This window comes from Phalacrocorax aristotelis, chromosome 3, assembly GCF_949628215.1.
Source record: "Phalacrocorax aristotelis chromosome 3, bGulAri2.1, whole genome shotgun sequence".
In the NCBI taxonomy this organism is placed as follows: Eukaryota; Metazoa; Chordata; class Aves; order Suliformes; family Phalacrocoracidae; genus Phalacrocorax; species Phalacrocorax aristotelis.
The window spans coordinates 100,953,352-100,976,949 of NC_134278.1; the positions used below are offsets into that span (position 1 = coordinate 100,953,352).

The 23,598-nt window shown below is 41.5% G+C and overlaps 2 protein-coding genes and 1 long non-coding RNA gene across 7 annotated transcripts in view; 2 read left to right on the forward strand and 1 right to left on the reverse strand.

Moving 5' to 3' along the window:
- Window positions 1–16,525, reverse strand: LOC142055676 (uncharacterized). The gene is made up of 3 exons (XM_075089796.1): window positions 16,396–16,525; window positions 15,064–15,590; window positions 1–989 (listed from the first exon to the last, which is right to left on the reverse strand). The coding sequence occupies exons 1-3, from the start codon at window positions 16,523–16,525 to the stop codon at window positions 930–932; spliced, it is 717 nt and encodes a 238-aa protein (XP_074945897.1). The 3' UTR covers window positions 1–929.
- LOC142055183 (uncharacterized) lies at window positions 6,299–11,472 on the forward strand. 2 transcript variants are annotated; one of them, XR_012659838.1, is made up of 6 exons: window positions 6,299–6,407; window positions 6,552–6,604; window positions 8,325–8,427; window positions 9,093–9,259; window positions 10,266–10,334; window positions 10,643–11,471. It is a non-coding gene; the product is annotated as an uncharacterized LOC142055183 (long non-coding RNA). The 2 variants fall into 2 exon arrangements; XR_012659837.1 differs by lacking the exon at window positions 10,266–10,334 and having other exon boundaries at window positions 6,312–6,407; window positions 10,643–11,472.
- LBR (lamin B receptor) overlaps window positions 15,016–23,598 on the forward strand; it is a 21,341-nt gene continuing 12,758 nt past the window's right edge. The window contains exons 1-6 of one of the 4 annotated variants that reach the window (XM_075088764.1): window positions 16,806–17,776; window positions 18,226–18,438; window positions 19,056–19,178; window positions 19,690–19,870; window positions 21,393–21,581; window positions 23,288–23,371. In XM_075088764.1, the coding sequence (XP_074944865.1) occupies window positions 19,153–19,178; window positions 19,690–19,870; window positions 21,393–21,581; window positions 23,288–23,371 (480 nt within the window). In that variant the 5' untranslated portion in view covers window positions 16,806–17,776; window positions 18,226–18,438; window positions 19,056–19,152. Of the gene's footprint in view, window positions 15,150–16,805; window positions 17,777–18,223; window positions 18,439–19,055; window positions 19,179–19,689; window positions 19,871–21,392; window positions 21,582–23,287; window positions 23,372–23,598 lie in introns of those variants that run through there. The other 3 variants (XM_075088765.1, XM_075088766.1, XM_075088767.1) reach the window with 3 other exon arrangements.

Below are 23,598 nucleotides of genomic sequence, written 5' to 3' on the forward strand. Positions count from 1 at the left end.
TCACAGAAAAAAAATTGAGGCCTTTTATTACCACAGCTTGAAATTACTCTTGTAAATGGTAGAGAAATATTTTTGCATTTCAGTTTATTAAACTCATGTTACAGAAGTATAACACAGTTAATAACACATCAGCATTGTGGCAGCAATGTGACAGCAAACGCAGTCTCTGCTCTTGGAGGCTTCTATGCAGCATCAGGTACAGGTCATGAAATGGGCCAGGAAGAGACCACAGAGAAGTGTCAGATCAAGATTTTACACTGTAAGTTATTTCCCATGAACAAGGGTGGGGAGGGAGAAAGAGCAGGGATGAGAAGTGCCTCAACCTCAAGATTTCTTTTGCACAGCCTGTTTAAGGCCAACACCTAGGAAATTACACCCAATTTTACTGTGATGGGGGGGCACGAGCCCAGAAATGACATCTAAATAAGCCAGGACAAGGTCACAGCTGAACATGGGGAAGATTGCACAACCCCTGACCCTCACACGCACACACGTGCATGCACATACTCTCATGCTCTCTCTCTGTACTCATCCCACTGTTTTGCAGCCCTGTTTTTTTTCACGAGACTGCCCAGGAAAGCTGTTTAGCAAAGGTACATATCACACAAAGGTATATGGGGTGCCCTGGGGAGCCAGGGACTATGTGAGTAAAGCTTTCCTGGTTCTCCAAGTGGGCTCTCCACCACAGTGCGGAGGCTGTCACCCCAGCTGGCATCGAATAGAGGGGCACTCACAGGTTCCTGGCTTTGGAAGTGAGCTCAGGCGTCCACCAGGATCCCAGTGTGCAGAGGGTACCCTGGGCTATGCCTCAGTGGTCGCCGGCTCAGGCCACTCTAACAGAGCGCTGCTCTTAGCCGGTGCACCTTCAGTGATCTGCCAATGCCTCCAAGGAAAATGGAGAGGAGAATGAAGAAACGTAAGCCTTTTGTTCAGAGTCCTACGTCTCCAAAGCAGTGGCTTGCGCTTCCATTGAAAAATCTGTTAGAAACCTGCAAACAGGGAAAAAAAAAGTGAATGCTAGACTTTGCCTGTATCTTACAGTATGCTGATGGGAAGTAAATTTATTCCCCTCTGCCCCCGGAAAGGACAGGGATGAAGGCTTTTTACAGGCCATTTTTCTCACAGATAATTAGCATGCTAATTGGGATGTGTTTAAGATATATCCAGCACGAGAGGTCAGAGCTTACACGGATTGCTTTTCTTTCCCCTGCTGTAATTGTAGCACCTCAAAATAGAAACCACATGCTCACAGTGCATGCTCTAACATGCATGAGAGGTACTGGTAAATGGTCCCTTGCATTATCCTCTCTGGTTCTGTATATGAGGTTGCTGCGGAGGTGTCCTGCATTGGGTTTTTTTTCTGAGAAAAGCATGATTTACCTTGAACTCCCTCAGTGCTGCATGGTAGGCTGTCAGAGAGAGCTGCTAACGGTGCAAAAACCTTTCCACAGCCCTGACGTTTACAGGTTGGCTGTGTGCATATACGTGTGAAATGCTGTTTCAGCTGGTTTTTTTTTATGAGGGGAGTGAGCTGAAGAATGAAGCTCACTTGCACACCCCTCTGGAAACCTGTTGCTTTGTGCGACGTGCAGGCTGTTGTGGAGTGTTGGAGCTGGACACAAAAACACCTGGAGCCAGTCTCTTGTCCCAAGATACACATTTTAAAAGAGCAAACAGTGTGGCTGCTTTAACACTGAAAAAAACCCTTTAGGTAATAATATAATAGTAACGCTGGCACAGGGCAGCCTTCTCAACTCAAGCCAGTGCTGTAGTCATCAGCTTGTTAGATGTGCACGGCGAATTAAGCATAATTTTTCAGGTAGCACGTGAAAAAACAGGTTTACCAAGTATCATCCCCCTGTATGTCTGTCTGTCTGCCAGAAGTTGCATTTGAGATGGCTTTCAGATGGCTTCCTCAAAGAAGAGAAAAAAGAAATACGTGTATTGAGAGGGCGGTAGATGCAAGGTTCAAAAAGCATGACACGCAGTCATCTAACTCCGGTTCAGATAAATGGTAACTTCTGCAGTCAGTGAATTTTGTATTTCTATCCAGTCCTAGACATTTCCCTGCAAACATTGGTAATGAAAGCTCTTTGAGTGGAGAGTTGGAGTGGCCACTGAAGCTGTAACAGACTGAATTTGCTGCTACTGCTTCACCAGACAAAATTTAGAGGAAACTTTGTATAAGCACTAGATAAAAATAATTTATCAAGCTACTGAATCAAAGCCTTTTTTTTTTTTTTTTAAGTCAGAACAATTCCTGGGGTTGTCAAGATACTGGGAGAAGTAAACTGTGGCATAAGAATTGTTCTTCTTTATTCTGCCTCCCTAAAAGATTTTTAAAGGGGTCTCAGAAAGCACGGGAGATGAAGACCTGGCCGTGGCAGTGGGCAGGTGTCTGCCCAGCCGGATCCCGACATCCTCCCCTGTGCCCAGTGAGTCCCCAGCTCAGAGCCAACAGTTTGACCTTGCATACCGCTCCCCTTGGTCTAGCAAAAGCCCCATAACAACCTGATCGTGCAGGGTCCTGGGGTTTGGTTGGGCTGAAAACTGTGGAGGGGACTTGGTTGTTGTTGCTCACTAGCCGGTGTCCTTTTGGGAAGGAGCACAGCGATGTGCTCATGCAGATGTGATGGCTGTATGTGCAAGTGCTCTGCATCACCCATCACCTTCCAGAGGGCTTCAGTAGAGAAGGATGAGACAGCTGAGAGGAGTGATGCTGAATGAAGGAAAGGGAAGAAACCAGGATAACTTCTGTATGTTTTTCTCTTCCACACTGTGAACACTGTGTGGGCTGTTCATCCCTAAATTAAGCCCTCAGCCTGTAGTAGCTATGTCCACAGGGAGCCAGTCACCAGGGCAGGGCTGCAGTGTAAGCACACAGAGACATGAGGGGGCTGTTGATATCCAGCTCAGTAATAATCATGCATAAACTACAGCAGTTGAAATATGTACTCCAAAGGAACATGAAATTAAAGTAATACCAGTGAGGTGTGAAGTAGTCCACAGCCTTGGTGTCCTATCGGATATGGTTAATGCTCCCGTGTTTCTTGACAGCATGATAGGCATGACTCCAGCTTCCATCGGTTTAGGTGAAGGTCTTGTTCTAGTTCCCACAAAAAGATTCTTCCTTAATATGCTGTGTATTTGTTAATTTTACCCCTAATATTTTTAAAGTTATTGTTTTGTTCTGTATCATATACACCAAAGAGCAAATAAATAGACTGTATGAGTACTAGAGCTGTGAATAAACTAGCTGTATTTTGTGCAAAAGATGTAGAATTTCTGTAGAATTCACTGTAGAATTTCTCCTCTCTGCCTTGCCCCATTTTTTCCCACCAGTTGTTCGATCCAGCAGTAAACCAACACCTGAGACCAAAAGGTGAAGACCAGAGGTAGCTCCCCCTGACATTGGTGTCAGTGGTTTCTGTGAGACCATCACTAAAAATGGTGTTTCTACTGAGAGGTAACAGTTTGCATTTAAAAAAAAAAAAATCTTTTAACTTGTAAGGCTTCCAGGCCCCAAATGGACAGTCCCAAACCAAAGCCCCTTGTTACTTTAGGTGCTGCTTCTTTCCTCCTGATGTCCCCTGCTGCACCATGCAGCCAAGTGCTTACACCCTGAGGATGAAATTTAGTTAGCAGAAAGTGTTGAGGGTTTGTTTTCCTCCCCACATGAAGCTACACTGACCCAGAGCACAACATCAAAGCTCAGCTCTGCTCCTCTGCCACTAGTGTAGATGTTAGGCAAGTTCAGCTGCTTTATAACATGATAAAGAGAGGTGGGAAGAAACGCGCAAAGTAACAAAATAAAGACAATTGCTTAAAAATTAAAAGCTTGATATGCTTTTCTTTTTTCTTCTTTTTTTTCTCTCTCTTCTTTCTATTTTTTCTGGTTTTTTTTCTTTCTTTTTCTTGTTTTTTCCTTTTGTGTTTTGTTTTACACTTGCACTGAGACAAATTGAGACTCAAACTGGGTAAATTGCAGCAGCTTGGGAGAAATTCCTGTGACGAGCAGGACTCCTGAAGACCATATCTCCAAATTGCCCTTCCTAGGGCAGCTGCTGAAGGTGGTCGCAGTACAATACTTTTCCTTTCTGAGGAGCGAAACAATAAGGCCCAGACATGCTGCTTCTGGAGACGCTTGCTTATAGGCAAAATTTTCACAGGTTCAATGTGCTGAAGCTCCAAACTAGATTTTAACTGTGTTGTGTAGATTTCAAGTAAAAAATACTTTCCAGAATTGCAGAGAAAGTTCATCGCTGGATTTACCAAGTTAAAATTTTATTATAAAATTTCCGAAGTGTTTATATTACATATATATAATTAATGGGGTTTTATATTACAAATGCCATAATTATAAATTATATAATTTTGCGTAATTGTAATGCTATTAATTATATATTAATTACATATTGTGGGTTATGTGCAATATACAGCCTATATAATTATATACATTTGCATTTATAAATATCTTATGTATTTATAAACACAGTTTCTCACACGTTTATAAGCCTGTAATCTCTGATTTGCTCAGCATAATTTGTTAACTATCAAGTTAAAGAAGACTTCTCTCCAAGTGTATGACTCAGTTCCTCCCTGGCCCTGCAGGAGCTGTGATACCTTGTCTATTTGCATGCGCATGAAAATATTGCAAGAAAGTATTGCAAAGCCGAAACAGAACAGCCCGGCACATTCATTAGCTTGTGCTAATAAAAATAAAGTAAAAGAAATAGGATAAGTAGGCATAAGTCTCAAAAGACTAGCAGGGCTCTCATTTTGCAAAGAAAAGTCACCGACAATCACTGGTGCTGATTTATTCATAACGGGGGAGTCAGGAGCGAAGCAAACCAGAAGCTGGTCTCCCTTCTGCAGTTAAGTGCTAATGTGAACTCCTTGTGCCTGCTCTGGGGAGGAAAGGAAGGTTTAGACACGCACAGTTAATAAACAAAGGAACCGAATAAACCCAAAGGATCCAAAGTATTTAGCATTTTTTTTGTCTTCTGAGAGGTTGTGTACAGTAACCAGGGGATAGACTGAGGTGCAGGGAGGGACCCTGTGCTTTGAAAAGTGGAAATTCCCCTCTCCCAGAGAAGGAAATGTGCTGCACTTGAGAAGGCTCAAGAAGCGGTTGGCAGCTGTGTGCAGGAAGAGAATATCTTCTCATCTTGAACTTGAAAGCAAAACTTGATTTCAAGCGAACACGAGAGCAGCAGTGTGATTGGTGGAGTTCACGGTCTGGGTGACCTATACAGTTTCTTCACTGACATGTAAATAGGCAGGTAAGAAAGCATTTAGAGAAAGGCCTCTCCCTGAGGATTTCTTTTGAAGCAATACAAGAAGCCTCCCAGATTTTGTGCGTTTATGAATTTGACATTTTTAAAGTTGAGGGCTGCAGGGGGAAGGTGGGACTGAGCGAGGCCGGTTCAACAGCTGTCTACAAACCAGCTTTAGCGGCCGGAACATTGTGTTTCCAGATACCTTGAATAGGAACAGTTTTGCCACTCAAGCCTATGTGAGCCACTCGGACTACTTGAAAAATATATTTTTGTATCAGCTGATGCTGGTTTATCCTCTTCTGTTTGCACAGAAAAAAAAAATCTCTCCTTCAAACTTGAAAATGCTTTAAAACTCCTGCTTTGAAGCAAGGCTGGAAGACGCAGCGATGATTTTCCTGATTTCTGTTTAGCCCTGCCTAAAGCCTATCTGCTTCAGCCTGTGAAAGCAGCCCTGGCTTTTTTGGCCATGGTTAGCTGCTCTGCGACTCTGTCTGGGTTTTATTTTTTTCTCCCTCTCTCAGGAGAAAGCTCATGCAGTGTCTCAGTGCTGAAGTGTTAGTTGAACACAGAACAGATGCTGCACCTCCTCAGAGCCCGAACTCAGCTAGTCCAGGAAATGGCTTTGCAGCTGGCTGCCCTGTGCCACCACAGCTTCACCAAAAGGCTGGTGCAATGCTGGCAAAGGTCGTAACTGGGGGAAATGTGCCCTGGGTAATGTTCTTATATATAGCAGAGCGGAAAGGAACAGAGAAGTAAGAGTGCGAATTGGGTATTTTTTAGATTGCGGTGTGTTTTTCAAACTCAGTTCCCCAATCGCCTTTGCACTGCGAGGTCTTCCTGCCACATGCCGTTTGCTTCCATCGGGGTGTGTGTGTGAGATGAGTAACGCCAATGCTTTACAGGACTAACCCCTGAGCCACACAACACCAGCTTCACCTTAGTGAAGCAGAATAAAAAGGAAAAGGAGTCCAGCACAGCCTGTTTTTACGCACTGATAAGATCTGCGGGTCTTCCAGTGTGCAGGCTTGCGCACCACTGCGGCTCTGGCTGCCGTAGTGGGAGGGATCCATCCAGGCCAGGTCAGCCGGAGTAATTTTGGAGCGAAAACGCACTTTACAAGTAAATAGAGTGAGTCATGTTTCTTGTTGGCATAAATGCAAAGCACGTAGGAGCAGGAAGTGTCTTTGTTTTTGTGCACGGGAGGGTGCTTTCAGGGCAGGTTATCGCTGAGGTGCATTTCTGGCCAAGTGATATAACATCTTGTTCCGGCAGCGAGACCGTCTGACCTGGCAGAGGGGAAGCAATTTCATGCAGTTCAATATCAGGTACCTGCATCTCTGTTTTTTTGTATTTAATAATGATGAATCCTAAACCAGAATCCCCACAAAAATGCCAGCCATGTTGTGTGCACATCTATCTAATTCTGGTCTTAAAAACCTCATCAAAGCTCTCTGGGACTGCTCAGCCCTGCACAGGCTGGGAAAAGCATGTGAGCCGCCTGAATTGCCCTACCGGGACTCTGAGCCAAGGTACCGATGTCTGTGGCAAGGCTAGCTTTCTCTGAGAACAAAATGTAGTTTCCTTTTGTGCATGTGTGGTTAAGTAGCGCTGAACAAATAAACATTGTGTGGGAAACGGTCATAACAGAAATATTTTTTTTTTTTTAAAGTATCCGAGTCATACGTTTTGGAACACTGACCCGCTTATTGCTTGGGAATGCCTGCAACTGCTATGTGAAACTTGAAAATTATGGATATATCCACGACAGGAACAGATGACTGTTGCATTAACAGCCAGGGATGACTGCATATGAAATTTAGCATAAGAAAGAAGTGTCTGAAAACTGGCATTCTGCCTAGTGCCAGAAACACGGATTCAGTTTTTAGCATAGTTTAGGCTAGAAACCATCTATAGTTTAGGCTAGAAAACTAATTATGCTTTCTCCTTTAATTAAATGAGAAGTCTGACAGTAGCCCCTGCATCCCATAACTCATGTTTTGGGCTCAGCTCATCCTGCCTTGCAAATGAAAGAACTGGGGAGAAATGGAGGGGGAGAGAGAGAAAAAGAGAAGGCTCTGAAGTCTGCAGCTATCTTTGCTGCTTATCTGTCTCCATGTACTGGCTTACTGGAACTTTTCATATCAATGTTGTCTTTCAGCTCCTCTGTTCCAGGTGTTCACTGCTCACTGCATAACCAAGAACTTGGAGATCAAGTTGGTTTTGTTGTGTTATAAATGGGTGGGCCATGTACAAAGTCACGGCCAGAGTATAGATACATAAACTTGAAAATGGAGCGAGGGAAAGTAAGAAAGATTTATGGAAATGAGGAAGACGTAGGCTTCTACAGGCAAATTCTGCCCTGAAGGTTCCAATTAATTTACTTGAAATTGCTTCTAATGAAACTAACTTTATGTGGATGTGTTCTGTAACAAGAATTTTTGAAGTTGAGTGATGAAAAATGCTTAGGAAGGATCTCACATACACATTGAAGCTCTGCTCTAATACTTATCCCTAATATTTATTAAAATGCACAACTTGATGCATCTATGCTAGTTTGGATTATAGAAATATTTTCTTTTGTCCTAGTCTATTGGGCAGTTTCAGTGGCAGATACCAAAAATGTGACATGAACCCGGCCCAAATGTCATGTGCAGGATGTACAGTTTTGGTGACCACATTTGAATGAATCTTCCAAACAAACAAAATTCTTTCTTGCCAGCATCTGTTTAAAGCCTCCATCTGAGGAAACACAGTGGAAAAATTAAGTACATGTATATATTTTATCATGTTGTTAGGAATATAGCTGAAGTTCAGAGAGTTAATTAACATTTAATTTACTGTATTAAAAAAATAAACAGGACTAGTGGAACAGGTTTAATCAGAGAAGAAGTCAGTTTAATTGAGAGTAGGCATGCAGCACTACCAGCTCCTAAAGCCAAGGTGTGTGAGCTCATCTTTTGCGAAATGCATCAAACTGATTTTTTTGTTTATCGCTTCTGGTTTGGGCCTGCATGTTTCAGTAATTAGATTTTTTTTTTCCCCTAGAATAAGGAGATGAGAGGTGTGAGGATGGCAGCAGCAACAAATACAAGAGTCTGAATATGAGCGCCATGTTAAATAAAATAATTTCTTTGGTGTCTGTACTCTGGTAAGAAATTTATAATCTCTTCTACATATCCTAGAAATATGTGTTGCAAATATTTGCCTAATTATACCCAAATTATTTTCCTCACAAATTTCCTTCCCAAGGTACAGTGCTTTCCTTTTTTAAAAAATTCAATTAAAATCATTACATAAATTTTTAAGACAATTTTGAAAGCTGGCCTTGGGTGCAATATTCCACCTTGACACAGTGTCTTACACGCTGCTGGCTGGGCCCCGTCTGCAGCCTTGCTGCTGATCCCTGCCTGGCTGAGCACCAGCAGCTCCGCCGCTTGCTCGCTCCGGACCAACAGTGTGTTGTGCTCTTCAGCCCATATTACAAAGCCTCTTAAATATTAGTTTCAGTTCTTGCAGGGAGTTGTGCATACCGCCAGCTACAGGCATAAAAATGATGAATTGGCTCAAAAATAAGGCTGAAAAGCCAACATTTTTGGTCACTCTTAATACATATATATGTATGTGTAATATATACACACACACGTATGCATGTGTATGTGTCTGGGTTGTCACTTCAAAGCCTTTGGGTTCTGCGTTTGTTAAGGTTTGTGGTTTTTTTTCCCCCAGGCACCAGGGTGCCTTCGTGGTTTCAGGATGTAACGTTGTTAATGTGCTATAAATGGGGATCGAGGCCAAATTTCTCCCTTTGTCCAGGGCAGGCTGTCACGCCGGAACCAGGAGAAGGTATGTTCTGTCCCTCCCATCCTGCGGAGATCCCAGATGGCTGCAGTGTCAGCTGAAGTCACTCTCTGCTCTGTAATCTCTTTCTGAAGACTAGAGGATATTGGTTCAAAAGCCAGAAGCCTTCAGTGAAACTACTTGTGAGTCAGGGGGTGCCTGGGAGGTGAAAGGAGCTTTTCTTTGTATTTTAAAGTAATAACATTTTCTGACTTTCTCTAGAATTAAAACCACTTTCTGTTTAAACACAATTCTTTAATTGTGCACATACCTCTGACACATCTTACAAATGCTTGGAAATACTGCAGTCTGTGTTTTCCGTAAGCCTCCAGAAAATTGACTGTTTCAAGGGCTTGCTGCCGCAGTAAATAGGCAGTCGTGCTGCAAAAATGGGAAGGTAAGTGGCCCAGCAGAAATGATAGAGTAGCCAAAACTCTTATCTCTGGACCCATTGCTTGGAGAATTGCATCAACTTCCCTTAGTCAATAATGAGTCTTATTTATAAATTCACATACAATACAGAAAGGAAGCTTCTTGCATTGCTGTGGAGATCAAAGTTTCAATGTGTTTTTGTCTCCTTCTCCTGTTTAGAGAACCGAAGTCAGTCTGCATGTGTCTGTATGCCTCTCCTTATTGCTGAGCCCAGCATGCTTGATAGCCTTGGGCATTTTTTTAAAGCTGTTTCTGAAGATAAACACTTTGCAAAATTTCCCAGAATGCAAGCGCTCAACTTAGTTTACCCAGAGCCACACTGTTTGTTAGCAGGCTGTTCCTTTACAGGGGGTTTTAAGTTCAAATTCGATGTATCATAAATTGATATATAATGAGAAACAACTTCAAGGGTGGAATCCCTGCCTCACCAAAGTATGCACAAAAAAACCCCTTTTTATTGATTTTGTTTGACAAAATTCAGAGGTTAATCCCAAATCTCCCACTCCTCTTTTAAGAACCATTCTATCACTGAAAAGATATTAATAAAATTACATGTACTAGTCAAAACTATCCCCAAAGTGCCTGAGCACACTCATTCTTTAATCTTCACAACCGCTTTAGAAAGTGAATTGTCCTTAGTTTTCCAACAGCCATTTGAGAAGCAGAGAGGAGATGTCTTTTGTCAAGGTGCAGAATTCCGTCTGTCTTTTCTCCCAGGTTACGTTTTGTGATCTAAAATCACAAAGACAACGCGTGTGTTCATCACCGTCTGCTGGGCTACAGCAGGTAACTGCTCGGCCGCGTGTGTGGTGAACACAGCTGCCAGCTAGGGGGTTTCTTCTTCTCCTGCAAACAGTAGAGGTATTTTCACTAGACATGCTAGGATGCTTTGCTCATATGTATTACTAGCGAGAAGGAGAAAGAGAAAGCTTATAGTGTGTGTATATATATACTATAGCCTACACAGTATATGCATATATAGTATATGCAGATAGTACTCACATATATATATAAATACATGGGGGTTTTTAACAGACTACAAAAAAACCCACCTTACTATGAGTCTTACTTCTTACTGGTGTTTTCTTCCACAGAAGCGAAGGGCTAATCAGGAGACGAAATAGAAGCTGATTACCCCACCCACCTCTGAAGCCTCTGCTAAAGCCATTTATCATAATGTTTCTCAACATTCTTGGGTTGGCAACTTTATAGGAGGACTCATTTTTGCAACCTTTTTACGGCACCTATTAAAAAAATGGTAAAATAACCCCTAAGTAACAATACTACTTGTCTTAAGCACAGAGGTGACTAGGTACAGTACGGATACATGGGAGTTCCCTGGACAGCTAGGCTGTTAGATCTAGCTGTGGGACTGAAAGAGATCAACTTTGACCAGAAATGTTTTAAGTATTTCAGAGCTAAACAAATGTAGGGGAGTTCATGGTCAGCTCTTACTGCTGCAGTGCATTAAGGCTGTATTTCCTGAATATTGGAAATGTTTGTATACTTTTCCCTTAGTGCTGCATAAGTGGTTTGGTGAATTTAAAGTGGGTTTAATTCTGTGAAAGATAGGTACTGGTATCAGAATGGTCTTTTCTTAATATTTATATTTTTAAAAAATCAAAATCTGCAACTTATTACATTAAAAAAGATAGGCAGATGGACAGAAACAGTGTAAAAATGAATGTAGGAACTTTATTAGCCTAGTCAATGAAAGTTTAGCTAATCTTTTAGACTTTAAACTATTGGAATGAGAGCACTTCTGAGATGGGATTTATTTTACTTGTCAGCCACAAACATTTCCATGTAAAATGAAAAATAGGAAGGGAAAAAATGCAAGATAGACATTGTGTATGCAAACATTATTGTGTAACAATGAAAACATATATGTAAAAGGATTTATAGTAAAATCTAATGTTTCAGTAACTGCTTACAGATCGTTAATTAAAAGAAGACAGGTTGGATATAAGCTGAATTTAGTTCCATAGACTTACAGAGGGCTCTCTTGTGAAACTTGAGTTTTCATAAGGCATTGAGAAAGCATACAGCTGTGAGCTTCCAGATATATCAGCTTAAACATCAGTACATATGGTTATACCAGTAATTTATAGTATCACAGGCAGCCACATCATGGTTACTAACAATTCAGGGGACTCAAATGGTCACCAATTCTGAACCGTAAGCCTTGGGATATTAACTGTAGTTAATATCCCAGTATTTAAAAAAATATATTTTATTAAATTAAAGATAACTTAATACCTTGGGATACTAAATTCAGTGCCTCCAATCTCAGAGGGGTTCATCATTTGAAGAGATGTCCTCTGTAAAGCCAACCTTTTCTCCCAAGGCCAGTCAATACAATGGAACTTCCCAGGACTACGTAAGTCTATAACACCACGCAAGTAAGCATAGCCTATAGGGGCCTTCCCAGCTGTCAGTTAGAGCTATTTGAGACTTCAGTCCTGCAGAAGATCTCAAATTGCACTTTGACAACACTCCAATTTTACAGAGTACAGATAATATTATTCATATTAAACTTCTACATAGCCAACTATTTCACATTTTCTCTTAAGCTCAAGCACTTTTTACTGCTAATTGCGTGCCCTGAGGAGGCCTGAGAATCATAACTTACATCTGAAGAAATTTTTCCTGGCTCTTGCTGGAGGAGAGTAAAATCTCATTTCTGGTTATCAGTATTATCTTCCACCAATCTTATGAGCCTTGTCACAGTTAACACCACTGCCCAGTGCTTTTTGAATGGCTTCTTCCCAAACCCCTGCCCCTCTTTCTACCTGCAGCTGAAGAATGTTTCAGAGGCAGGAATCAGAGGAGGAAAGGTCGCAGGCAGCCTTGGTGGGACCAGCTCTAGCACTGCAGCCCTCTTACACTTCTTACTGAAATCAGAAGGAGAACTGAGGGTTGAATTTTGAAGGATCAACATCTTACAGGGAGTCAGATGTTGTACCATTCTCAGGTAGATGTGACATTTTAGTGCCTAATATTTATCATTAAATTGAAAGCCTGGAGGAATCTCTTCTCAGGTTTATGTTGTGGGATTGAGATGCTTTATGTGTAGATTGGCAAATGTCTCTGCTTTGGAGTCCTTTTTACAGGCACTGAAAACCTAACTTGCAGCAGCGCACAGGTAATATAATTCTAATGGTGATGATCTGACTGGATTTCACACTTGTCCCATTTAACAGTTGACCTGTGATGGTCCCATAAATGCTTCTGAAAGAATCTCTCAAATGTTTACCAATTATCAACAGGTTCACTGGTAGAATGGCAATAAACAGTTCTTCATGGCCCAACAGCTTTCTAATCCAGGTTCAACAATCAATCCCCAAACCAAACCATTACTCTGAGGCCATGTGTATTCTCTAAATGAGATATAACTGAAAACCTTCATATTTAGGCATATTAATTGTAGGCATTTGTTGCTGACAGAACAAAGCAGGCTCATTTCAAGCATTAGCTGCTGTAATGAAGACATCTACCGGAAACAGTTCTTCACATTATACCTGTAAACTGTGCAACAGTAATAAAGTAACAATCTCAGCCAGAACCAAAAACATTCATTATCTGAAGCCAGAAATGATGCTTCAGTTGCATTCTTTTGCACAGTAAGTCATAAAATGTCTTTCAGATAAAAGCTGATTGCCATAACGCAACTACAGAGCAAATTTATTCTGACTGCATTTATTTAAATCTATGCTTAAACATGACTCTGGTTTGACTGAGTAACTTTTAATTTCATTTAGATGTCCCTTATTGCATCATGTAGTGAATAATACAATGAATGCATATGAAAATACAACCTGACCTATTTGGTATAAAAAAAGGGGGGATACAAAATAAAATTTTTAAAAAATTGCTTGGGAGAATTAAAATGGTCAAGGCAAAACTAGGCAGAATAGTAAAATATATTTTTTAAAAATAATTCACATATGAAGGCCTATTTCCTGCTTTCATTTACTTAGGTAAAAAGCTTGCCATACTCTTAATTCAAACATTATATGAGGGCCACAAAGTTGGTGAAAGGTTTAGAGGAGAAGCCATATGAGGAGCAGCTAAAGTCACTTGGTTTGTTCAGCCTGGAGGAGACTGAGGGGAGACCTCATGATGGTCTACAGCTTCCTCACAAGGGGAGGAGGAGGGGCAGGTGCTGATCTGACCTCTTCTCTCTGGTGACCAATGACAGGACCCAAGAGAATGGCAGGAGGATGTGCCAGGGGAGGTTTAGGTTGGATGTTAGGAAAAGGTTCTTCACCCAGAGGGTGGTGGAGCACTGGAACAGGCTCCCCAGGGAGGCAGTCACAGCACCAAGCCTGTTGATATTCAAGAAGCCCTTGGACAACACCCTCAGACACATGGTGTGAATTTTGGGGTTGTCCTGTGCAGGGACAGGAGTTGGGCTTGATGATCCTTGCGGGACCCTTCCGACATTCTACAATTCTATGATTATAGCCAAAAACTTAAAAAAAAAAAAGGACCTCACAAATTTGTGAGCAAATAACAGTAAATCTCAGACAAGTCAAGTCCATGGTTACCATAGGCCCTATTTATGTCTGTTTGGTTTTGGTTACAGTTTTTGGGTGGTTTTTTGTTTTGTGGTGATGTTGTTACTGTTTCTTTTAATCTGAGATTTTTGCCATGTCTGTGTGGTATTGCTAGCCTTCTGTATTAGAAAATAGTGGTCTTTGGGGAATTTTCATTGATCTGGGAAGCTTTATTAGGCCAGAATATGACTTGTAAGCCTGTGTCCAAATTTAGTTTGTGTTTTTACAATCTATGTACTTCCCAAACACGCCCGTACTCATGCTTAAAGTACTTAATCGTTTTTGAGATCCAAACACTTGAAACAACTTACTTCACATTAAAACTCACTGCGTGTGACACCTTGTTAACTTTTTCACAACCTATTTTTCTTATGCCTGCTGAAGTATTGCTTAGCCTTCCTATTTCATAATCTGCCGGTAAATTGAATCGCCTTTCTGGAAAAGTTGCCTCAAAAGGACATTGCTAACCACACACCGCTGCTCTTTCGCCCCTTTTTTATTTTTCTTTTGGAGAGTGGGTGTTTTTACCACGTCAGCCTCCTTGGGCGCACGGCGGCCGGGAGCACGGACAGTTGTTCGGACAGTTATTCAGTGAGTGGAGGAGCCGCTGCGTTTGAGGCGGCGAGACCACGAGTGCTTCGTATGCAAAACTCCCGTTTTTGTTTACCGCCCAGGCTTTCCCTCCCCTACCCTCTCCCCGCTCCGCACTCGCAGCCGCTATCAGCCCCCCGCCTCCGCGAGGATACCGAGCTACCCCGCTCCTCCCCTCACCGGGGCAGGCAAGCGACGGGCCTCTGGCGGGAGGACCGCACCATCGCGCGGCAACCAATAGCGTGCGGCCACCCACGATTCAAACGGCGCGTCGTGGCCAATAGGCGCGGTTGGCGGGCGGGAAGGGGCGGGGCAAGGGGGCGGATTGTTGCGCGGCCGTAACCGTTGCTCAGGGCGGTTGTTACCTTCAGCGGAGAGCGCCGCGCTCGGGTCCGGTTCCCGCCGCTCCGCGGAAGCGCCTCCTGCCCGGCCCGGTGGGGGCGGGCGCTAGGTAAGTGACCGGCGGCACCGGGGCCGAGCGTGGACGGGGGAACACCCCCGCCTGTCCGCGGCCTTCCCGGGGGGAAGCGCTCTGGCCAATCGCCGCCGCCGTCTCTCTCCGCCCCCACGGGCGGGCGTCGGGCCGCGGCCCCACGCAGGCCTCTCTCCCGGTGGGCGGATGAGTGGGGCCCTTTTCCCAGACCTTTTGCTTGTGCCTCGGGTAGCTTTAGGCTCCCCCACTTTGTTCGGGCTGCCACCGCCCTCCGCCGGGCCCGGAGCGGGGAAAGGCCACGGCCAGCCGGTGTGGCGGGGGCGCGCCGTGGGAGAGGCGCAGAGGGGCGGCCTGGCCTGGCGCGGCCCCTCCCTTTCCCCCCCTCCCCCTGCCCCGGCGGAGGCCTTGGGCCGGGAGTGCGGTCGGGGCGGGGCCGTGGAGCGGGGCCGAGGGGCCGGGCTCCCCCCCGCCCCCGGCACGTGGGTCTTTTCCTGTCAACACCGCCCCGCCGCGGCCTTCACCCGCCGTCTTTCGCGGCCCTGCCGGAGGAGTTCGAATTCCTGATGCTTTCCCTCCGCTCTTAGTGCTTCTGGGGAAAACACCTCGTTTCCCTGCCTGAGGATTGATAGGTTTTGATTTTACCTTGAGGCTTATCCGCGCTTGATTTTTAGCGGTGAAGCGAATTTGGCTGTTTAGTGGAGCCAAGCTTGACTAGTGGTAGATGCCTCCACCGTTATGGAGGTAGAGAGCTGGAAATGTGGAGTGAGTAATGGTGGCCCTGAAAAGGTCCTGCACGGCTTTGGCGACTGCAGTAGTAACTTTCTGGGTAGGAAGCTGTATCTGTTAGCCTTTGCTGTCAATGTTTTCTTTATTTTCCTGCATTTCTACTTTTCTTGCATTCAGCTGCCTCCCTCCTCTGACATGCACAACATTATCTACCAGTGGTGAGGTGTCAGAACTAGTAAGTAGAATCACTGGATATGCACGAACTGAGAGGGAAAACGTTGTTTAGTGGGTTTTTTTTCTTTATTCTTAAAACTGCGTACCTGACTTTGATAATGTAGTATGATCTTCTAGTGACTACAAGCTCACAGACTTTTTCTTATTTTCTTGACGGGATTGAAATATCTTTCCACATATGTAGTGAGAGGGTCATTAGGAAAGACCAGAAATGGATGTGTGGGGCAATATGTTTCTCTGCCATGTTTCTCTTTAATTATTTCATTCTTGGTTGAGTAAGCAGTAACTTCACTTCTTGACCAACTTTTAGGCTCCAGGGAGTTTTGCGTTAATTGTCTTAGCTTTGGTGTAGGATACAAAATCCTTTTGAGCCATTCCCTTAGAGTCTGGGTTCCTAAAGGAAAATCATAACGGTGCAGAAACACAAATTGCATCCTGGTAGTAAGTGAATGTACTTGCAGTCAGGTATCTGTACAGTATGGGGTTCATTGTATGAAATAATTCACTTTTGAGGTTGCTTGGATATATATTTTGAAGCCCTGTGAATTAAAAAGTTTGTCTAGGACTACTGTGAACATCAGGCTAATGCCAGCTGATACCCTGAAAATTATCGGGTGTATGTAGAGCTTGAAAGAACAGTAAACTCAAAATGTAATTTCTAAACTATTCCGATATTTTTCTTGATGCCAGTGATGGTTTTTGTTATGTGAACAGATGAAGGCCGCCTTTAAAAGGCATAGCTTTTTGAAGTGGCATATATGGAATGAGGATTGCAAACCTCCCTCACAGGAGGCACAGGAGTGCAGAACAAGGTGGTAATTTTTGATAGGGTAAGAAGTAATGTTTACTTTTTTTAGTGTTTTAATGTTTTATGTCATTATTAAGCTTCAGTATTTAAGGAAAAAAATGGAAAAATAAATAGGTCTTCCCATTAATAGGATTGTTCATTACTTTTGAATCACAGGAAAATATTTCCACTTGCTTAAAATTTTTTGTTCTGGAATTTCATGTCATTGATATCTACCTCAGACTGAATTCCATAACATTGATTTAGCTTCAGGTCCTTCAACCACATTTTCCAACTTCTTAAAACAAACTTCGGCTCCTTTTGAGAACACGGTTGGAGGAGGGGAAGGTCTTTCTGCTTTTAAAAGGAATTAAACCATCAGGTTACCTTTTCTTTGGGCTGTCTAAATATTTGTGTACAAAAATGCTGGATTTTCAAGTTTGGCAGAGATTTGCATTCCATTATCCCTATGAAATTATATCTAAATTTTGAAGTGGTTGTTTTAAATCATAAACATCATTTTACATGCCCTTAGTAACAACTTTGTGAAAAATTGTTTCCCTTTTTCAAAAAGGACTTAAACTCCAAAGATTCTGTTTTTAACAACTTTGTCCTAGGATCTCGCAGCTTTGTCCTGGTCAGGCTCTGAGTTTACAGGTGATGCCTGAGGTGTTCCAGGTCAAGAGAAGAAACAGGTGGCTGGAGTGTAGGAATTACAACAGCAAAGAGGAAAGGAAGTCATAGATCAGGTTGAGACATCTGGTGAAAGCTATGACTGGACTCGGTGGAGGACTGGTGTTTAGACTATTTATGGAAGAGGAGGAAGAAGCTGGAACTGTGCAAGCGTCTGGGGAAAGAGCAGTAGTAGACATGGATCTCCTAAAGAAGTGTCTTTTGGGTGAGAAAACTGGACAAGGAGACAGAGATGGGGATTGAGCTCAGATCTTGAGCCCAGAGGTGGCGAAGAGGAACAAACTAGTTTGGTGAACAAGGGCAGAAAAGACAGACAGCCCCCAGAGAGTTAAAGCGGGGTAAGGAGGGAATGGAGAAGAATTTGAAACGAAAATATGGACACTGTATTTCATGGAGTCGTAAGAAACAAGAGTATGAATTTGAGGGGGTTAAAATGACTGGGATAAAACAGTCAGAGGAGTGGGAATTCAGAAAGAATAAGAAAGTAACAAGAGACTGGGACAAGAAACACTAGATAGAAGAAAGATGAGTTGGAAGAGCATGTGCCTACAAGCGTTGACTATGATAATTTAAACAACTGGCAAGTGTCAGTGAAACCAAATGATAAAACTTTTCGCTCCTTAATATTTTACGCCTGTAATATTTATTATGCAGCAAAGGAGGTGACCAGATGTTTCTGTTCTGAAGCAATTAGGAACATTAACAGTAAAATCCACATGAGGGAATTTTGCGGAGTGTTTGGTTTCTTCTGTGACATGGAGAGCTACACAGTTATAAGATCTAACAACAGCAGCAGCTTCAGGAAATGCCAGAATGAAAGCTGATTGAGAAGCCTCACTTAGCCCCATCCCCCAATGTGTTATGAAGGTCTGTCATTGCATATTAACAGTATTTTTTTGCCAAAGAATCTAACCTTTCACTGCAGGTTAATGTATAATGAATGAATATCTAGTTAAATGTTTGGTTTTAGCTCATTTTGCATGGTTTCACATCTTATTGATAGCAAACAAGTTAAAATGCTGTGAAACAAAAACAGTTGCTGGTTTGTTTGTTTCTCCAACTCCCCCACGACCCCTTCTAAGATCTGATGTTCATCATGCAAATGGTGATAGTACATAAGTTAGTATGTATTTTACCTTGGACTTCTAAGATACCCTCACTTTATATGTTGAGGCCTGAGTCACAGAAGCTCAGGTTAAAAGCATCTTTTGCTATGGGTACCTATTTTCAGATGGCAGTGACATAATACAGGCACTTCTCAGAGTTACATGAGATTTTACATTTAAAATCATAACTTACTTTAAGTTGCAGTTGTGGGTTTATTTTTTTCTCAGCACGCTGCTATGGTGGACCAAGGGTGGTAGTCACTTACACCCTGTTTTGATAATATCAAGTCAAAACCTTATGGTGCAGACAGGAGGATAGAATTTAGGTTTTTGGGATATTATGCGATCACTGTGATCCTGTACTTTGTTTTCCTACAGGCCCCTGCGAAAGGCGTTACATGCTTCGAGCTAAATAGGTGGAAAAGAGAAGATAATCAACCCAGGAGCCTAAATTCTGGTGTTTCCTAAATTTTGAATGTTTGGCATAACAAATGGAAGAAAGTGTGTAATGTGGCTGCGTGTACTGCATAGATCTGGGACATTTTATTTTAATATTCAGAAATCATCACTTCTGTAACAGGAAAAGATAGTTAGAAGACACTTAGATAACACTTAATTTACTTTTCCCCCTCTAGATAAGATCAACTACGCTTATGTAATTTTGGTCAAATATATGCTTTGCCTGGTTTTGGTGGTCTTTGATGATAGAGATTGTATATTATAGCTGAATACTGGTCTAGATGTACTATTAATACATTTGAAAATTTTTTCTTAACATCTAGCTTAAATCTTTGTGCTATTTTAAACCTATTTCTTCTGTCTACTCTTAATTGGGCAAATAGATTTGGGGTGGTTTTTTCCTTACCAGGCAGCTTTTTTGCCTGTTTAAGGTGAAGAGTTGTTTACTTTAAAATTTCCTAGTTCCAGCCTAAATGAAATGGAAGGGGAGTAGGGAAAAAAAAAATAAGCCTGATGTTTAGCTGCCGTATACATTGATTTATGTCTTTTCTAGGGAATCCTTTTGCAAAATGCCAAGCCGGAGGTTTGCTGATGGCGAGGTGGTGATGGGCCGTTGGCCGGGAAGTGTCCTGTACTATGAAGTCCAAGTGACTAGTTACGATGATGTTTCTCATCTTTATACTGTTAAGTACAAAGATGGGACTGAACTCGCGTTGAAAGAAAGTGATATAAGGGTGAGTACACATTTATATAATTATCAGTATTTTTAATGGAGGATGTAGATAAAAATACAACTTACAATTAGATTTCTGCCTTGCAAGTCTTCATTAACTGTGCCTTCAGGGAATTGGTGCTAAATAATAGCTCTTTGCTATGTGACACCTCAAGTAGAAGTTCAGAATGTTGATCCTATTTTTAAAGAAATGTAATTCTTTTTCTTAATGTTGAAAAAATGGTGATATATTTGGAGAAAAACAAATCTGATCATTCAGGAGATCTGTGGCATGATTGTTCATGAGAAATTGTTTTTCAGGTAGCTTGTAAAGCTAGTAATCAGAGGGTTGATATTAATTTGACTTTTTTATACTTCTTAATAAGAAAATTTGAAAACAAAAGCAAGCATGTAGTTAAGGATCACTGGGAATATAATTGCACATACCCTTTGAGCACGTACTTAATATCTGTGAATAGCTTGTACCGTTTTAGGTCCCCAAAGGTTTCGTAAGGTACTTTGCCCTACTTGTGACAGCTAGGGACTTTTGAAAAAGGTTCATGTCATATGTATGTGAGCACAACCTTTCCTGTTTACATATCTTTATTATTTCATTTTCTGTTACTAATGAAGGCCTTTAAAGCTCTGTGTACAACTTTCATTTCAGTTTAAAATGTGATAATGCATAAGACACAAAGCTATTTGAATGTTTGCTGTAGTTGATTTTTAAGGCCTGTTCTGACACCTGCATAAGTTCAAAGCTAACTTGTTTGTCTTTATGTGAACTGTAGTCTCATTTTTGGTGCAGTGTACATGCTCTGTAATTGGGACAAAATGTTTCTGCCTTGAGTTAGACAAAGGTTTTCACTGCTTTAAGACTTTCTAACTTGTTAACTTTGTGCTTGCAGGTAAGCACACTCAAGCTGAGGAAAAACCTTTCTTTGTCATAAAGTGTTTGTGCCTTTTAAAAGTTGTGTTGTGGAAATTTTATGTGAGAAAATTAGCGTTGTAGACTTCATAGAGAAATAAAACTGAGTGCTTTTGGGGAAGACTTCATGAAATCACTTATCATCTCTAATGTAATGGTTTAGCAGACTAGGGGTTTTTTAATGTCGATTTGAGCTGTGTTGCCTTAAACAGATCATTGCATCTTGATATGCCAAATGTATTAATAAAGCTAAGTAACTGAAGTGATGGCTGTCTCTTAAGGTTTAAGAGATGGCTGTCACTTCATTTACTTGTGCAAAGGCTTGAGAGGGTAGTATGCTTAAGAGCTTAGTGCTCACATTGATAGTTTACCTCCATATCCTGATTTCTGTGGCTTTGACATGAATTGTCAGCTGTTGGACATGAGGCAGGATTACTTGGGTATTGCCAGCAAAATGAGTGTGCTGTAGTTGCTCTTTCTTAACAGCCTTTTTACAGCATCAGTAAAGGAAGTAAGAGACAATTCAGAGTCCTCATCACAAAACCCCCCCAGGTTTCTAAAAAAGTATTTTGACCATCTAAGATAAGATTTTTCTTCCTTCCCCTCTTTCTTTTAGTCACAGTCGTCATTCAAGCAGAGGAAGAGCCAGTCCTCTTCGAGTTCTCCCTCCAGAAGAAGTTCTAGCAGATCTCGATCTAGGTCTCCTGGTCGGCCAGCAAAAGGCAGACGTCGTTCTTCTTCCCAAAGCAGAGAACATAAAGATGACAAAAAGAAAACAATTCAGGAAACCAACTTAGCTGTACTGGTATTAGTTTTGCTTGTTTGTTCTTTGTTGTGGGGGTTTGTTGGATTTTTTAAATACAGATCTTTGCTATTTGCGGAAGACTTGTTCTATGCATACTGGGTTTATTATTGTAAAAGCTAGCTGTAGTTCATGTTCCCTGAACAACATAATTACCTGCAAAAGCATATCTCAGAACTACCTTTTTCTTTGAAAATAGGTTTCCTAGCTTGCCAAGCTGTGAGGAAATTCTTGAAATGTAAATGTGTGTTGTTAAGTTCCATTTGAATTTGGTGGTGCAGTGAAGTTCTCAAAATTCAAACAAACACAAATTCTTTGACACCTTAATACTGAATACTGAAGTCATTGTTAGCCATATGCTCCCACTTGTGAAATGGGGCAAAGCAAGTTAGCCTACTTGTAAGATGTATTGATCAATACATAGCAGGTAGGTATTATAATTTGAAATAAAATGAGTTATCTTTTTGTATACAGTTCATTAAAATAGTAATAGAAAACACGTGAAACTTCTTTGGGAGAATTGCTGCATAATTAAAGTGTGGAAAAAAAAATATATATAGCCTTGGTGATTGATAATACTGCAGAACTGTTTTAATTATAAAAACTACCCTGTAAGGATTTCTAAGTTTATCAAATATCTGGATTTAGCTGAAATCTGTCATGTTTTTTCTGGGCCTTTTTGTGAAGGTTATAATGAATACTAAAAATTATTTTGGTGTTCTGTAAGTGAAGCACAGTAGAGGTGGTGTGTCTCTGTTAAGAGACAAACAGCATTACTTCTGCCTCATGTGCTGTTGAGATAGCTTCAAGTGATACTTGTCTGAGACACAGTCCCTTGAATTGGAAATGCCTTCTGCTGATCTATTAAACAGGTTTTAGTTAGGTTTCAACTAAACTAAATCAGACCAATCTAAACTAAATAGATGGGTTTAGTTTAGTAAATTGCTACTACTAAAGGCATTCTTTGGCACTGCAATTGCTGTGGTTTTTGTTTTCAGCTAACTACTTTGAGCTGTGTGACCCAGTGCGCAGCCTGTAGAACATACAGTCATTTTTAAGTAGTTTGTAGCCAGCAGCTACACTTTACTTTGGACAAATAGGTTAAAATATCTGTGGTGGTTTTCTCTAGGCTTCTAACTTAGGAGTAGGATTGATCTATTGGTTATATGACTGGAGTGACCTGGTCCTTTTCAACAAAGCCTAAGCTGAAATAAAATAAAACAGATGAGTTGTGTCTTCCCAGATTTGTGTAAGCTAGACTTATTAAAATTTTTGTAAGAGAATTTATTTCTTAGGTATTTAATGGAAAACCGAACTTCAGTCCTGCAGAGCAGTGTCACATACAGAACACTGAAATTTCCTCTGCATTCCAAACAAAATTACTAAATAGATGTGTATTTTGAACTTGGCAGTTCCTAACGATGAGTGAAAAATAACTTAGAAGCTGTATTCTCTCTTAATTTCACTGCTAATAAAAAAAATTAGTAGCCTTTTCCTTTTCTTAAATGAGTTTTCTTCCCCTGTTTGTGAGCTGAAACTATTCATACATTGGGTATTGAACCCACTTGTTTTCCTGTGGAGAAAACCAGAGCAGTTCCAATTGGAAAAAACCCAGATAGTTAGTATTCTTAATTATTCATTATATGATTATACTTGATGCAGCTGTTATTTTCAGAAAGCTAAAACTAGGATTTTTTTCTTTTGAACAGAAACTGAGTGAGAATAACACCAGAAGGTACAATGGTGAACCTGACAGTACAGAAAGAAATGACACATCCTGCATAAGCTTGGAGGTATGAACATTGTAATTATTCTTAGTTTTCTGTCTCATTCTAACTTAGCGCTCTCAGAAATCCCTAGAAAAGGGCAATACAGTAATCAAGGAGAAATAGAATGCAACGTAAAGCTTAGAGGTCAAATAAGTTTACGGGTCAGCGGGGAGGGAGATAAAGTTGCCAGAAGGGAAGAGTACTAGAGTTGTGTGACATGCATTTTTCTTGTTTGATTCCCCCTCCCCAAT